Here is a 16,735-nt window from a genome sequence, read left to right as displayed (position 1 = left end):
ATTTCTTTTCTCAAAATGTTAAACCTATATTATACCGCAAAAATTTCCGGAACTTCATTCTTTAGCTTTTATTGTATTCCATCCTTACAAAACCGGTGAAGTTTTTTCCCTCTGAATTGTTATCGCCTCCAATTCGCCTCTAGCTCTCAAAGAAGAAAAATACTTTCAAGTTCTTCGCTATGGAAAATCCTTCCACCGAACCGGTAAATCGTTGTTTTTTTTTTTTCCTTGTGGTTCTCTAATCATGATCTTTTTAGCCTTGATGGTGGTATATTACTTTGACGTTCTTTTAAGTTCATGATTTATTTTGATCGTTATGTTGTGAATCTATGCTGTTGCATGTTTATTTTTAGATGACACAACCACTTGTCTTGTAGATCTCTTTTGGTGCCAATTGGGTATAATCACATTGAATTTCGTCGTCAAAATATATGCATCAAGAAGAATAAAAACAAACCAAACCTACTCTATTATGTTTTGACCTAAAAACTTTTTGATGTATTATTACAGACTATCTTGCTGAAGATGAATATCAATTGTTGTGAGTTTTGCCCCGGGAGACTGGAGAGAGCACTGCTAACAATCGATGGTAATATAGCATATATTCAAGTTAGATCGCATGCTGTTTCTTGTGTAATTCATTTTTTGATGCAATTTTTTCTTCGTCGTGCTTCTGGTTTCCGTTTTTGTTTCCCGCTTTGTCACTAGGTGTTCTTTCAGTTGCCGTGTACCGCGAAAAAAACTTGGTCGCTGTTAAAGGCAAAGTAGACCCGAACAAACTGATTGCTTCCATTAAAGCATGGGGAAAAACTGCAAAATTCTTAGGCTATGATGGAGGTCCGATGAATTTCAATAACCATGCTGATAAGGAGAAGCCCCAGAGCTCAAAGCCCGTCAGGGATAAGTGCCCTGAGCACAAAAATTTTCCCAAAAACGGGAAGGAAAGAAATCGTGGCTATCCAAAAGATGAGGGTCGTAAGAAGGAAGAGAGTAGTCATGAGCCTGAAGCTTATGTAGCACCCCAAATTGACCGAGAAGTATGCAGGGATCCTTACTGCAAACTCCATAAGAGCAGACCAATCTTTCATAACAAGGTGCCCTCAATCGACTGTGCTGATCATCCTCACCACACTGGCGGTTATTTTCCTAGAGGTGGAAGCGGGAGTCATTTTCTTAACCATGGGAACGCTTCCCCATATGATTACCCAAGGATGGCGCCGCATCCAATGATGGAGCAACCTGGATATGGTTTCTACTCTGGGAGCTATTATGGGCCAAGATTTGATGACTACTCTTACCATGATGATGCCCCGTATCCTAGGCACTGGCCCTATATGTGAGTGAGGTTCAGGAGAATGGAGGTTTCCAGTTCTTGGCTACTTCATTTGTTGAAATTTTTCTAAAATGAGTTTGATTCATAGTTTACTTAGGTTCTTTCGTTTGCTATGCCAAGAGTTGTTATTGTGACAGCGTACTGGCAGATTATTCTAGTTGATGAAGTTGATAAGTTACACTTTGCGTAGCAATAGGTGGTGGAATCTGAAAGTTCATCTGGACAAGCTTATGTTTTCCTTGTCATCTTATGAAGCAACTGTCATTTTGTGTGGATTCATTTTTCTTTTGCTTTTCTACTTTAATGCTACTTAGAGACCTTGAATGACCATCAAATTACATGGATGAAGTATTTATGCTTGCTACTTTCATAAACGAATGGCAACTCAGCAAAACCTCGCATAGCGGAATTTTTAGCCAAAGTCCCATGTCCCACATGAAACACAAACCAGAATCTGCCGTGCTGTTGTTGTTGCCCAATTTAACATTCAGACCTCGATTCCTCACTTTAGTTTAGTCAGCTGCTTTGGGTACCTAGAGACGTGACAAATTCAACGAATTTGCATATTCGCCCCACTTCCATCAAGAATTAGCAATTTGCGCCTTGGCTTTAGACTAAAATTTAACTCTTTACTCCCTAATTTATGTTTCTACATCAAATACTGAAAGAGTTCCTCAATGAAAATCTCAAGACAGACAATGAAATCTCAAGATTAAGAACACTACTAAGGAAAAACCATTACTAGGTTACAAGAATGGTCAGAAGAATAGTTTGGTATCAAATTACATGTAAAAGTTGTATATAACTTTCAACAGATATGGCACCTACTAGTAGAGCTGAACAAAGAAATGCGAAGGCAACTGATTATTTTTTACTAGTTTCAGTAGCAAATTATTTTACAACTTCAAGAGAGCACTTGATAAAGCCTTGTCTGGATACATATTTTGTCCGATCATGATCCACAGCAAGCTGATGTCTGAGCAGCTGGACCACTTGCAGCTGGCTGATCTGTTTGGTTAATCCTGATTGCTTGAGGCTGCGATCACCAACAATGAAAAAGACAATTATGAGATGCTAAAACTGTAAGGAGATTTGGAACTAAATCTGCTGGCATCTATAAATCACCAGGCACTAAAAACAAAGGATTAAATTATGTACCTCAATCTTAGAATCTGAATCTGAAAGCCTTTGCTTTATGTCTTTTGCTATTGAAAAGAAAACTTCCTCCACATTCATGTTCGTCTTTGCACTCTGCAACTCATATTCCAAAAGCTAAGAAAACTAATGATGTAGATGAAGGCTAAAGATGAGATGCACCTCGACTTACTGTTTCAAAGAACTTGATTCCATACTCATCAGCAAGAGCTTGCCCCTTCGAGGTTGGAACAGCCTATGGGGGTTACACTTCAGTATTAATTAATTTCAAAAGCACATTTCAAACTTAATGAAAGAATTGATCTTAGTGAGAAAAGATTACACTATGTAATCCATGCAACCAACTTGTTTAAAAAATATTAAAGAAGCAAAATCTGATTAGGAGCAGCTTACAACAATGACTACCTACCCTTTTGCTTTCATCCATGTCAGCCTTGTTTCCAATCAATATTTTGTTTACATTATCCGAAGCATGTTGCTCAATGTTGCGAATCCAATTTCTGATATCTGAAAGGATCAAACAAAATGTGATTGGAGTAATCTAGCCAAGCCTAATTCTACAGAAGGAACTATGCTCCATAAAGGAAGAATGTAGCAAATGCAAAATTCAGCTAGAATTTGATGACATGTTTAAATAGCTGGTCACAAAGGAAGAGAAGTAGATAAGCATTGGCAAAATAACACAAGTTGGCAACGAAGAACCAGAAAGAAGTTCAAGAATTCTAAAAATGAAATAGAAAAGAAACATAAAGAAGTTGCAGCCACCACAAATCAGACAACAAGAAGTTGAAAAAAGGTTAATAAACTTACTGTTGAAAGAAGACTCATCAGTTACATCGTAAACTAGCAAAATGCCCATAGCTCCACGGTAGTAAGCTGCACAATTAAAGATATGGGTAATTGACATTGAGAGTATGAAGCATCAGAAACTGCAGACAATTCAAAAGCCACTTGTTGCTTAAATAGCCTGAGCAAGGTGAAGATCAACCAGACTACCAGAGTAGTACATGATGCGGCCAGAAGAAATAGATTTGCACCTTTATGGGCAAAAGTCCATTACTAAAGAACTTGGAGTTCACCTAAGATTGTTACTTATGAATAGCCTTTTAAAACAAGATGGCCATACCATCTATGTGCCTCAATCGCTGCCAGGCTGGATATAAAGATAGTAAACTTAAACTAATAACTTCAACGCCTGCTTATTTGGGTTGAAAACAAAAAGGATAAAGGAAGCAACACAAAATGCAATGCATAATGTCTACCAAAGTCCTAAGTATGTTTAAAATGAGGAGCTCTTACTGGCACTCAACAGGTAAAAATCAAAAAATGTGACACACCTGTTGTTATTGTCCGAAACCGCTCCTGACCAGCTGTGTCCCATATTTGTAACTTGATACGCTTTCCCTCAAGCTCAATGGTTCTTATTTTGAAGTCAATGCTGCCAAAGAAGATAAAACTGTAGAATCAGAGGATGAAGGGATCAAAACAATAGCAAGGATCTTAAACTGATTCACTTTGGGCTTCTCGTAGTTTGGAGTGTCCAGTTCAATTACTCCTTCAGAATAATAGTTCTTTTACAGGTGGCTTGGCCTAAAAACAAGTGCACGAAGAAATTATCCAGAGAAACATATTAGGATGTAGTGCACACCAAGATAAATCTTGAATATCTTATAGATTTTCATCTGTACATGATCGCATGTTGGATCTATCAAACCACTTGGCCAAATAACTTTAAGTTGAGAGGGGAAAAACTGCTATTTTGATACCCTGATAAATAGGCCCGTGGCAAACCTGCCAATCATGTGATTGAAAATTCATAATGGTATTAGAGACCCTAATTCTAAAAAAGCAGAATACGCAATTCAGTGCTATTTTTTCTCGAAGAGTCAGTGAACTTTCAGTGTTTGCCAATAGCGATTGACCTCTTCATCATTCATGTTTAATTGTTTCTTCATGAAAAAATTGACTACATGGAGTGTCATGCTTAAAACAGCCAATACAAAAGGAAAGATGAACTTAGAATACCAACCCAATAGTGGTGATGAAACTTGTTGTAAAGGAACCATCTGAGAACCGCAAAAGAAGACAACTTTTCCCCACTCCTACAATCATTACAATATAAAACATCAAACCTTTAGTAATAGTTTTACGATTGGTTAAAAAATCAACTGTTGAGAATTCAACTAGGCAACTTGAAAATAGCAAGACTCAGCAAGGTTGAAAATAGTAATGGAACAGGACATCCATCATTCTATTCCAAGAAAGCCACAACTCAAATATTAGAGAAGAGAGACTATATATAAGATGCCTGAAGAAAAGAAGATGAATAAAGCAAAGTACGGAGAGCTAGTGGAAGCTCCAATGAACAACAGAGAATTGATTATGATACTAGAATGCACCAATAAACCAACTTTTGAGCATTCAAAACTGAAACACAAGACTGGGTAAGGATGATAACAGTAATGAAATAGGACTTTCATCATCCTATTCCAAGAACGCTATCAGGCGTTCAGAATTCAAAATTGGGGAAGAGGAACCATTTATAGGGTGCCCAAGACACTACGTCTCAATGGAGAGTAAGTCAAAGTTTAAACATAGATTTCATTGTTAAGACAATGTTGATTAGGTTTTACATGAAAACATAAAACAAAAATGGGACGCACAAAAATTCATCAAATCCTGGAGAAACCCCAGCATAATTCAAGTTCAGAGAACAAAGAGCAAGTAATAGGAAATACAGAATGGTCTGTTAATTGGAATTGTAAATATCCAAGCATTTCTCTGTTGCTAAATGAGAAGTTAGCTTAGATTCCTTCGGGTGGTAAAGTGTAATGCCACCAGAGACCCATGACATTTGTCCTGGTTTCAGTCGCAACACGTATTCCCTGTACCCTAATTTTCCCCTTTTTGAAAAGAGAAAACTCTACCAGGCCACAAACTCCCAACATATTGAATCATCAATAGAACATAGAATGGTGAAAAGCATATCACTGTTAGAAAAATCCATATAACAAGCACTCTCAAAAAACGAAATATCGAATACCAACTTTAAACAACAATTCATATAGACAATCAAATTCACTCTAATACGATCCCATTAGGAAAGAATTAAATTTGACATGAGTGTGGGAAGGAAAGGAGGAAGAAGAAAAACCAACCGCTGTCGCCAATGAGAAGCAATTTGATAAGATAATCATAATCAGCTCTTGCCCTTGTTGGTGGAGCTGCCATTGTCTTCTTCCAGTAGTATATATCTTTTTAAATTAATAACCAATTCTTCAAAACCCTACACCAAAAAAGATATGTAAAACTTCCGTTCCTGTAATAGTGCAATCTCATTGATATTCTACATCAGCGTACACATAATAAACACCTTCACAGTGTGAAGTTGTGAGTGACTATTGGAAAATAATGAGAATTGATAAGTTCAATATCAAATTTAAAAGAAATTATGGGTTGAAAAGAGAGAAGGAAAATAAAACAGAGAAAGTCACACACACGAGGAGGGGTTACCAGTGCGGTGGATTTGAGAGGCGCGAGTTAGCACGACGACGACGACGACGACGACGTGAGAAAAAAATAAAAATTAGGAAAAAAGAGAACAAAATTATCTAGCCAAGAGATTAACGGTGGAAAAATGATGGAGGAAGAAAATGGGAGAGGAGGGAGATCTCTCTCCGAAAGGGTGGGCGACTTCAGTTCTGTTTTCGGTTTCTCTCTCCGCGTATAGTACTTGTATAAGTATCAGGTACTTATCTACGTGTATGTTTTTACGAGAGAAATGTTATTTGTACTTTATTTTTGTTAATCATACTTTCACTATAATTTTAATCTTATAATTTTTATTTATTAGATTATATAATAAAACAAATTGGAAGAGTGCGAATGATAAAAAAATGGATTGCAAATAATATTTTCTAAATTTTTGAGGTCCTTTTTTGTAACTTTAGTAATATATATATATATATATATATATATATATATATATATATATATATATATATATATATATATATTGTAGCTTCATGATTGTGTGAGATAAGAAATTGATTGAAAATGCAACAAATAATTTTAAAATTTTTTCACGAAAACTCATAATCCAAATGGACTATATTGACTGCCGATTGTTATGGACATTGTCATGTGTATGTATTAAATAAAATATTTTTAATTCCCAACATAGGAGAATTATTGTAGAAAAATATTATTAGACATTCTTAGGGAGTATAATTTCTAAATTTTTTGATTTTTTTTTTTTGGGAAATATAACTTTCTCATCCAACATTTCTAATCAAAATTTACATAGCAACCTGGAATCGTAAAACTGAGGTCCTTCCCAATTTTTTCTTTTCTAAATAAAGGTGTGCTTCTACAATTTCTTTTTTCTTTTTTTTTTTATAAAAGTATGGTGGAGCACCCACTATTGCCACTCACGAATAGGGGTGCTATCAAGTCAAGTCAAACTCGAGTAGCACTATGCTCAATCTCAAATTTGATCACTATTAGTACTGCTCGAACTCGAACGAGTATATAAATTTGAGTTTGAATTCGACTCGACATGATGAAAATTAAGCTCGAACTCGACTCGTTTAAGTTCAAGTAAATTGTAAGCCATATTAAGGTCGAACAACTCGAGTTCAAACTCGAGTTTTTCTTTACTGAATATAACTTCATGTAAATTTATTAAAATACGAACTCATAAAAAATTTCATAATTAAAAAATATAATATATATAAATAATATAAATACTTGATTAAACTCGTCAAGTACTCGAGTCATTGCTACTGATACTCGAATTCAACTCATTACATGAAACGAGTAACTTGAACACGGTCAAATCGAGTTCGAGCCAAACTTTTAGCTTGCAAACGGCTTGGTTCGCCCACATTCCTGCTCACGAAATTAATTGTGGCGTAAATGAAGATATGCCAAAAACTAGAAAAAGGAAAACCCTTGTGTTCTTTTTTTTTTTTTTCTGTTGAAGCAACCCTTATGTTCTATCGATAATATTAGGTGACGACTTAGACAGGAAGTAATTTCTTTATTATTGACGAAAATGACAAATTAGCTTAGTCAAAAAGATACTTCGAAGAAAATGAAACTCAAAAAAGTAAGCGAGTCAGTCAAGCACTGCAGCTTGTAAGCCGGGCATGATGTGATATAATTAGAACAATTACGTAAGCAAAGTTTAGCTTCAACTTCAACTGCGTCTTAGTCTCCTATTGTATGATCATGCAACAATTTATGGTGCGGAGAACCTCGAATTGTCTCTCTTCTATTTCTCAAATTGGGTATAGAGGTGCATTAATACTTTTCAAAATCAGTTTTCAACAATTGACTGCAAACACTTGCAAACTTGTAGTCTTAAAAACAAGAAGAGTTCAAAGCAAAGACCAATGGAGCTCCTTGAAACGTGAAAGCTTATTCAATATTTTTTTTTCTTTGGGTTCCTAATTCAAAGCTTATTTATGCCATGACTGTCTTGGGAGAATAATATGCAAACCATGGCTCTATTTTACGGAAGCAGCATTACTAGTGATTTGCTTAAAAGGACTGATCAGTTTTTGTAAAGGCGGGGGACCAAAGTGCAAGGAGACGACTAAGATGGGAAGTCGTCTTAGGTAGATTCCATAAAATGCCATATGTCCCCCTTAAGCTTAATAAATGACTCGAGGAAATGAGAGAAAAAGCTAAATGCTATGGGAAGCATATGCTTGGAAGATGCTCTTCCCACCATCTCTACAAAAAGCCATTCACGTACCTAGGCTTCTTCCCTCTTCTCATTTTGAGAGCTTCCATCCCATTGATGTTAATGCTGCCGCATTTTCCTCATACTCTTAAGCCCTAGCTGTGCCTTTTTTCTTTTAGATTTAATGGGATCTGAAGATCAGAAAGCTGGTGAAGATGGTAGCAGTGGCCGCGGAAGTGCTGGTGATGGTAGCATTTGCATCGATGAAGATGGCTAAGGAAGTCGACCATCTGGATTAAAAGTCGTAATGGTAAACTCACCATTAGGGCAACTAAAACCTTTGGCAGTTTCTCTCTTCTTAAATTTTTCACCTGGCTAAAAGAAGAATAGGTGTTTTTGTTTTTCCGCTGGTAATTGTTACTTGTTAAACCCCTCTCGACGGCATAAAAACTAGAAATCATTATTGGTGGTTGTGCATCCTGGTCGCTTTCTTCTCTGTTTTGACTGGATTGTTTAAGATTATACTACTTAACTAGCTTGCTTATGGAATAAAGTTTAACAAATATGCTCCCACTCGCCTCAAATTTAGCATTATAAGATATTATGGTTCTAAAGATTTTGTCGTCTGTTGCTGGGAAATGATGAGATCAATTTGATCCGTGCACGCTAGTATCATACTATGAGTTTCAGGATGTTCACACACTAAACTATGGGATCTTATATAAACAGAAGTGCAGAAAACGGCCCTAATAGATGTCCGTCATGAAACCACTAGGCCAATGGTTTAGTGGCCACTAGGAGGGATTTAAATCCCTTCTTAGGCTCAAATCTCACAAGTAACGAAAAAAATTTAAAGGTTGTGCCATAATATTCCTTTAATCTAGTTGAATCTGTATACCCACTAACTCTTACAACAGCCTTCTTAAGCTCCCCTTCCCCTAAATTAGGATACCCCTAAATTAGGATATAGTAGGTTATATAAATATATCGTTGCTGACAAAAAAAAAAAAAAAATGTCCGTCATGAAGTACCGAATCTAGGTCTGTTAGGCTCTGTATGCCAAAGTCCTAAAATTAAAGCCTCTGCTTCAGCGACCTGTAAACAAGAAGCTACAAAGGAAATGTGCTGTTGAGATGGAAACCAAAACCTTGCTTATTACAATCATCCCTTGACTCGCTTTCATTCACGTAATTATGTCTTTTAAGTTGGTGCGGCCGAGGGTGATCCGCCTATAGATAGCTGAGAATATGAAATAATCTTCGGTAGACGACACTAGAAAGCACCTCATCACCACCCTTGGGGTCTATGAATCGATTCATACAATCAATATCCAACTTAATCATCCCCAACCGTGCCAAAACCCCCGGACTGGTAATTTTTTCAACAATTGAAATGAATAAATATTTCAACAATTGGACTGAGTAAATATAAGTCCTACATATTGCCGCCTCTTAGGATTGCAAATGTGCTAGCACTTCCTAGTATCGGAATATATGATCAAGCATATCATAAACATCCCACGAGCACGCCCATTCTTAGGTTACATATAAAGTTTCAACAGATCTATGATACGCAGAAGTGAAATTACATTTATATGTAGTGGACCCTGATTCAAACGTGCAAAGGAAATTTTTCAGCTTAATTGATACCTGCAACATACATGCATGTCTAGGCATGATGAAAGAAAGAAACGCCACTATTCCGCTAAACATTATAGTCGATAATCATACTACATTCAAAAAATGCAAGTAAACGACCTCTACTCACATTTGTAAGGAAATAAAGATCTTGCAAACACAGAACTACCCAGAAGTAAATCAAGTCACAGACAAAACTCGTCAAAATTGTCAATTTATATCTTTGTTCCAGAAACCCAATAACACTAATAAAAGAAACCAAGGACTTTCCCACCAACATTTTTCCTCCTAGCCTCTTCGTGGTCCATGATGCCAGCGGAAGTAGTCAGCACAATGTACCCAAACTGTGAGTTCAAGACAAACAAATGCTCAGAACCGATATATATTGTAAGCAGAGGAGAAACTTGATAACTTCTACTGGCAATTAACTCGTGAACTAAACAGGAAGTAATAAAATGTGACGTAGCAAAGCATATGTTGTATAATACTGATCATAAAAAGAATGAATATTTCAGTTTTCCTAAGGTGAAAAAAAAATACTTGTATACTTGTTTATCATCTTAACAGCATTGCAAACAGTCCGTACAGTAGTCATCAATTCCCAAAAATAACGATAATAATTGTAAGCATTAACCAGGTAGTTTGCTTTCCAAATGCTCTGACCAAAGTTGTTAACATATTGATATTACCTGTCTAGAGGGAAGCAACCTGGCAGTCCATCCTTCAATATCCTTGACAGCAACGTCAAAGCGAGGACTAATGACGCCACATTTGTTTAGCCTCCCATTCAGTTCAACAACAATTTTCCCAGACCTGTGATCATCAACATATTCAAACTCGCCAATGTATCCTGCCAGCCATGTCCAACAGTATGTGAGAAACTTTAGGATCAGCCAAGTCAAAGAAACAAAAATGGTACCCAAACAAAGATTTCATACCATGCTTCTGCATCACCAAGAGAAACTTGATAATCACTTTTGAGGATGGTCTAATCATGACTTGACGCTTTCCCCGCTTCTCAGCATTGTACATGCTCTTGAGAGCATCATTCAAGACACTAACTCTCACCATCTTCGCTGGTAGTTCTGCAAATGTAGATCAAGCCTCAATAAAGGAATCATAATTCATGAATAATAAATCAAGAGAATAATTTCAGACTCAAAAACTGACTTGCAGCGATAGTTTGTCAGTCCAACATAGAGCAACTGTCACATTAAACCCGGGGACAAACACCAAAGAAAATCCTCAAGGAAATAAGGCCTCATATTCTCAATCAACTTATACCGGAGGCAAACCAGATAGGCCACAGCAAATCTAAAAAGCTGGCGCATTCCCAAAACGAACATTAAGTAAGATAGCCTATTTTCCTACAACTTCATTTAAACTATACTGGGTCATCCAATCAATCCAATTAAACTTAGTAAATTGAACACAATCACGAAAGCCTTCAGTTCGTCACTGCGAACAACATATGGAATCGGGTATGAAGATAAACCAATCAAAACCCACAAAACCATCCAACACATTAAACTGCAATAATCTACACAACCACTACCACTTTGAAATCAATCCAACATTCAGAGTTTCCTTTTTTCCAAAAACATTTTATATAGACCATCTAAGACAAACGAAAAATGAATCTCATTTACAAATCCAACCTCTTTCTGATTAAAAGCACACAAATCATCTCAGTCCCACAAGCTCCCCAGTTTTCTCTAATCAGAAATGCTTCCAAAAATCTTACGCTCCTCCATCTTACATTTTCACTAAACATTTCCCCATGAAATTCTCAAAAATAAGAGAGAGAAAGAGCCGTGGAAAAACTCTAAACATCAAAACTAAAAACAATCTCTTCAGCATCCAGTTTTTAAAAACAAAAATCAAGTTAATAAAAAATCACTAAAAATGAAACAGAAGACATCGATCCACCCAAACAGCTGCTATACAAACTAAATAGACATATATAAGCATGATTTATTCTCTCTTTTTGGTAAGTTATATAAGCATAATTTCAGAAACGAAAAGCACATACATATAAACTAGTGTACAAAAGGAAAAAAATAAAAAGAAAGAACGCAAAGAGAAAAGACTCATGAAAGGAAGTCCAAAGAAATGAAAATGAGCGCCGATTGGGGTATTGACAGCTTACCAGAAGGCTGAGATAGGCAGAGGGTTGCTAGTGAGGACTCCGGAGCGAAGACGGACAAGAATGAGAGAGCTAGGTTTCCTGCTCTTGGAGGTAGTTTAAGAAGCTAGTGAGAACTCCCAAAAACCCTAGCTTATCCTTTTTCGGCTACACTGGGCCAACTTTTTGTTGGGCTTATGTATCAGGAGACATAGCCCCACTCTTTTCGGCAGATGACCAACCACTGTAAATTAAACCAATCTGAATTCTAATCTCAATGTTCTTTTCTGCTCTATTTAGGCCCGCATCTCTCTGTCCTGTTTCTGTCTAAACAGAAGCCCATGTGCTTCTGATTTACATCTGACCCAAAGTCCACAAATTACTACGGCGAGATTTTTGTTTTTAATTATGTATTAGATATTTTTATAATTATACATTTTGTGGCTCATCGTTCTTCTCTGTGTTCATACTACAACTGGAAACACTTTTTTTTTTTTTTAATGAGAGAGTTGATTAGTATTTTCTTCATTAATTTGCTAATCAAAACCAAATTGGTTTATACGTAGATTTCTCCCAAAAAATTTTCTGCGGAAACAACTAATAGAACCATGTGTAATGACAATAGATAGTCATGAAAAAGTAAACAGTCCCTATTCATTTGGTGTTAGAAAAGAAAAGTGTAATTGTGTAGCGGATTTGTTAGCTAGCTTTGATTTTCTATTTTGCATTCTCAACTTTTTCAAATACTGGTACTCTATCTTGTATCTTTACTTCATGTTTTTTCGATTTATTCATAAAAATAAAGAGAAAAGAAAAAAGAGTTCATTATTTATTATAAAAAAATTGATTCCATCATGATAAATCACGTGAAAGCGAATTTTCATGAGAAATATTCGATAACTCGCTCAAAAAAAAAAAAAAACATAGCACGATAAGAAATTCAACTTCTCAATAAACTCTATCATGACCTGCCGTGTAAAGTTACAACAACGAAGAGGTTGCTTGTCTCTCCTAGTTATTATTGCCTTGACTCGACGGATCAAATAGCGGCGAATCAAGCTGTGTACTAGACTAGACAATTAGTACATAATTAATTAAGAGATGGAGCACAGAGGAAACATCAGTTCTTCATCAACAAATACCGCAGTTAGACTCAGAACATGGGACAGTGGAAATGAGGATTGGAGTAACTTCAGATATGACCAATCATGGCCTAGGCATTGGAATAAGTATGAGACAAGGTGATCAAGGATTCCACCGAGGTTGGGCGATACGGGCTAGAAGTTCAGGATCAAACCTAGTGGATGAAGCAATTGCACTTAAATTGGCAATGTGTAAGGCTGCCGCAGAGCTACTAACGGAAGTGTTATTCCAAGTGCAAAGTCCTCAACTCCTCAACTATATCCGCACAAACAGAGTGAGTGACATTCGACTAGCTACTGTGGTTGATGACATTATTCAACTAAGAGATTTGTTTCATATGTGCTCCTTTTGCCATAGTTAGAAATGATAAGACTCAACTAAGCTCCAAGCTTAGCATTCATGCCATAGGCATTATTTTGGATGAGGAACTCTGGTTTCCTTAGTGGTAAAATCGCCGCTTGTAAAGTTCAATCGAGCCTTTGCTCGCACTTGTAAATTTCTTGTCTAGTAATACAAGTACTTATCGTTTCGGAAAAAAAAAAATTAAGAGATCGAGAGTATATGGAGAATCTCTAGAGGTTGCTTTAAAGACAGGTGAAGACAACAATATATCTAATCTCAAATAATAGTAAACTACAATTAGCACGAATAGTCAATATATCAAGTAAAATGCTTCTAGAAGGTTTATTATTGTCTTAAAACAAGGTTGCCATTTTTTGGATAGGAGATTATATAAAATATTATTTAGAATAAATACTGTAGCATTTTTTGCAACGTGATGTATGTGGACGAAAAAGATGGTTAGAAAGATAAAAAGGTGCATTGAAAAATATATTTGTGACAGAAACCGATAATTTTTTGACAAATAATTTCTATTCAAACACACCCATTGCTTTTTTTTTTTGGTAACCCGGAACATGCCCCGACCCGAGCCCTTTGAACCCGAGCCGGCACACCAAACCGAAAGGAAGCTGATAGCCCCATACAGCTTTTTCGGACGAGTCAGGATGTGTAGCGCAGCAGGCACGAATCGAACCCCGATTAATGAAGAACCAGCAACTCAAGGCCGATACCTCAACCGCTTGCTTCCCTCGTTCTCCCTTCCCCTCTTTGACATCCCTCTTTTCAGATTAAAGTACGGAAGGCAGGCAATTAAACAAAACCATATACTCTAAAGAAATTTTACCCTTTTGTTCAAGTCAATTTCGATTCGAACAAGAGCTAAGCGATTTATCTCATTCATTTTTTTGCTATATAAATTCTAAATATATAATTACAGTTGTCAAACTATTTGAGTATCATATAGAGAGTCAATTTGATTGTTGGAATCTGGTTGGCAGATTTAGCATAGAATCTGAACATGAAAATATGCTCGAACTACTACTATTCTAGAGATGTTACTGGGCAAAGAGATTGAAATGCAAAATAAATCACTCTTGAAAATGACATAACAAATTTAAAGGTATCTAATAGCCAAAGCTATAAATTGGCCTGCTTGCATGCATACGACCACCGCTTTATTCTTGTTAAAATAATCAATTAAGTATTACTTACAAGTCTTAATAAGAAGAAGATTACATTTAGATTTTGACAACCATTACACTTTTAATTTAAGAGTAGACCTTTAAGACATCTGGTCTTTCAGAAGAGTTGACACTCATTGCTGATGTACAATGGTTAATATGATAGTCTATATTAAGAAGGGAAAGTAATGACATATATATATATATATATATATATATATATATATATATATATATGTATATGCAAATCGAAATATGAGTAGTACAAGTCCTAAAGTACAAGTTACAACAACTCTTTGACTGTAAAACACACACACACACATATATATATATATTAGTTCTTGGATGACATTTTAGTTGCATTGAAAAACTATCTTGATTCATGATGTCTTGTCTAATAGCCTCATCTGCTGTAGAAAAAGTGAAAATTTGTTTACTAGCACCAAGTCAAGCATATAATATATTCTTGCAAAGGTCATTCACAGTTGTTGGGTAAACAGCATCAGCAATTTTGTGGTTGTTTTTAGTTCCTTGTGGCTCGGCAGAAAGACATAAATGACTCAACTTCCTTCTTCGATTACCTTGCATGTATACTTGATCGGCTATATTTTTTTGATGATCCCAAGTTAATTAAGGTGATCGAGCCTGTAATATTGATTAATTAATTGGTTAGAAAATAATTCTAATTTACCACTTGCTTCCACATGTCGTCACATAGTTCTTGAGAACTAGTTGTTGCCTAAATACAAAACAGGCTTCTGCCTACTTTTGAATTTTGGCTTCCATAGGAGGGCACAGGCCTCTATACTCTGAATTGAAAGCATCCGAAAGCAATTAATTTAATGCCATATACTACCGGTATTAAATTAGGCAATAAATTTGCTAGTGCTACTATAGCTTAATGACTTAATCGGCTTAATTACGGAAATTAATGCAGAAGAGGTCAACAGGCACTACTCGAAGACAAGCCACAAAATCCAGGTGCGATGAGCACAAAGAAAATTAAGTGAAATCTATATACTATTTCTTCATGCATGCCTGTCCCTTTTTGTTTACCCATCTAAGGTTAAATTTCTATCTCAAAATTCCTGGGGTTAAATGCGTACCACAAGTTTTCTTGGGGAGACCTTTTTATAGATTTGTAGAAAATGCGCAAGGATAATAACTTCAGTATTTAATTAGTTGAATCCAACATTTAGTAATTTTCAGAGTTAACAGTCATTTTGTAGGTTCTTGAGTCAGTTTCTGGCTCTTGCATGATTCTGAGGAACTGGTGATCAACTGGTTCCCATGACTTCGTTGTTATTTATTTATTTTTTTGATTAACAACCAAGTTATGTCATTAAATCAATGAAAATGAAACGGTCAGCTTAATGAAATGCAGATGAATCGCAAGCTGCAATGTTCTGAAGGTCTTCTTTGTCAAAAAGAATATCATATGACATTCCACTCTTTCTATCCTAGAGAATTCCAATACAGGAAATGTTGATCAAAATTGGAGTGCTTAGAATGCATTTTGATAAACCTCCTCCATAAAAACACCATAAAATAAAAATACCAAACTGAAATTTTGGAGTGTTTGGCCTTCTCCAATCCTGTCATTCGTTGGCAATACCAAACTGAAATCAGAACGAAGAATAACTCCTGTTCATGATAAAGGGACACGAGGTTATGATGATAAGTGGTTCAAATATCTGCACCAAATAATGCAAAAGTTACAATGGAAGAAACCCATAAATCTAACTGCAATGCCAAACTACGATCAATTTTACACGGTAGTTAACTTTTTTATTTCTAAGTGTCCACAGTTCTTGAGCCGAATTTTGGAGCAAACCCCATGATGATGGTACATCATACAATGATAAGACCATCTGACTTTAACCTTATTATCAAACTTGATTTTCAAATTCATGGAAGAAATTAAAAAAAAGCCCACGAAAGTCCATCTAATCAAATAATTGGATTAGACCCATAATAATAAAATACTAAGAATCAAAAAGCTTCTCAAGATGATGTGAACTCACTGAATAGTTCACTCCTAGTAAAGTAACAGCTGGGCAGCATTAGAGTAGAAGCTGTTTTCTTTTGTTCCTTTTTTAGGAGCCAATGAAAACTATTATTAGTATAAAA

The 16,735-nt window shown here is 35.9% G+C and overlaps 3 protein-coding genes across 4 annotated transcripts; 1 reads left to right on the top strand and 2 right to left on the bottom strand.

Annotated features, from left to right (window-relative positions):
- On the top strand, positions 1-1,608 carry LOC113721452 (uncharacterized). Its single transcript, XM_027245550.2, has 3 exons — positions 1-203; positions 511-589; positions 709-1,608. Exons 1-3 carry the CDS (start codon positions 180-182, stop codon positions 1,338-1,340), a joined length of 735 nt encoding a protein of 244 aa, XP_027101351.1. The 5' UTR covers positions 1-179; the 3' UTR covers positions 1,341-1,608.
- Positions 1,609-2,032: 424 nt separating this feature from the next.
- Positions 2,033-6,216, bottom strand: LOC113725513 (ras-related protein RABE1c). Of its 2 annotated transcripts, none has more exons than XM_027248720.2 (9): positions 6,002-6,216; positions 5,647-5,774; positions 4,518-4,590; positions 3,826-3,926; positions 3,299-3,364; positions 2,898-2,995; positions 2,661-2,723; positions 2,492-2,584; positions 2,033-2,369 (listed from the first exon to the last, which is right to left on the bottom strand). In XM_027248720.2, the coding sequence occupies exons 2-9, from the start codon at positions 5,717-5,719 to the stop codon at positions 2,286-2,288; spliced, it is 651 nt and encodes a 216-aa protein (XP_027104521.1). In that variant the 5' UTR covers positions 5,720-5,774; positions 6,002-6,216; the 3' UTR covers positions 2,033-2,285. The 2 variants fall into 2 exon arrangements, with proteins under 2 accessions (XP_027104521.1, XP_027104522.1); XM_027248721.2 differs by having other exon boundaries at positions 5,987-6,113.
- Positions 6,217-9,787: 3,571 nt separating this feature from the next.
- On the bottom strand, positions 9,788-12,103 carry LOC113725512 (small ribosomal subunit protein uS8z/uS8w). Its single transcript, XM_027248719.2, has 4 exons — positions 11,964-12,103; positions 10,753-10,899; positions 10,504-10,664; positions 9,788-10,158 (listed from the first exon to the last, which is right to left on the bottom strand). The coding sequence occupies exons 2-4, from the start codon at positions 10,883-10,885 to the stop codon at positions 10,060-10,062; spliced, it is 393 nt and encodes a 130-aa protein (XP_027104520.1). The 5' UTR covers positions 10,886-10,899; positions 11,964-12,103; the 3' UTR covers positions 9,788-10,059.
- Positions 12,104-16,735: the final 4,632 nt, after the last annotated feature.

Source organism: Coffea arabica, chromosome 2c (genome assembly GCF_036785885.1).
Source record: "Coffea arabica cultivar ET-39 chromosome 2c, Coffea Arabica ET-39 HiFi, whole genome shotgun sequence".
Lineage (NCBI taxonomy): Eukaryota > Viridiplantae > Streptophyta > Magnoliopsida > Gentianales > Rubiaceae > Coffea > Coffea arabica.
Note: the sequence above shows the minus strand (reverse complement) of the source record. Positions and strands in the feature narration are given on the sequence as shown.

What these genes read in the sequence shown, in the direction of transcription:
- LOC113721452 (XM_027245550.2), top strand. Translation starts at nt 180, where the DNA reads ATGGAAAATCCTTCCACCGAACCG. An exon ending in AAAATCCTTCCACCGAACCG is followed by an intron (nt 204 to 510) that starts GTAAATCGTTGT and finishes GTATTATTACAG; the next exon opens with ACTATCTTGCTGAAGATGAA. An exon ending in AGCACTGCTAACAATCGATG is followed by an intron (nt 590 to 708) that starts GTAATATAGCAT and finishes CTTTGTCACTAG; the next exon opens with GTGTTCTTTCAGTTGCCGTG.
- LOC113725513 (XM_027248720.2), bottom strand. Translation starts at nt 5,719, where the DNA reads ATGGCAGCTCCACCAACAAGGGCAAGAGCTGATTATGATTATCTTATC. An exon ending in AGTTTCATCACCACTATTGG is followed by an intron (nt 3,927 to 4,517) that starts GTTGGTATTCTA and finishes CTTCTTTGGCAG; the next exon opens with CATTGACTTCAAAATAAGAA. An exon ending in ATTCAGATTCTAAGATTGAG is followed by an intron (nt 2,370 to 2,491) that starts GTACATAATTTA and finishes TGGTGATCGCAG; the next exon opens with CCTCAAGCAATCAGGATTAA.
- LOC113725512 (XM_027248719.2), bottom strand. Translation starts at nt 10,885, where the DNA reads ATGGTGAGAGTTAGTGTCTTGAATGATGCTCTCAAGAGCATGTACAAT. An exon ending in CTTGGTGATGCAGAAGCATG is followed by an intron (nt 10,665 to 10,752) that starts GTATGAAATCTT and finishes CATGGCTGGCAG; the next exon opens with GATACATTGGCGAGTTTGAA. An exon ending in GGTTGCTTCCCTCTAGACAG is followed by an intron (nt 10,159 to 10,503) that starts GTAATATCAATA and finishes TTGAACTCACAG; the next exon opens with TTTGGGTACATTGTGCTGAC.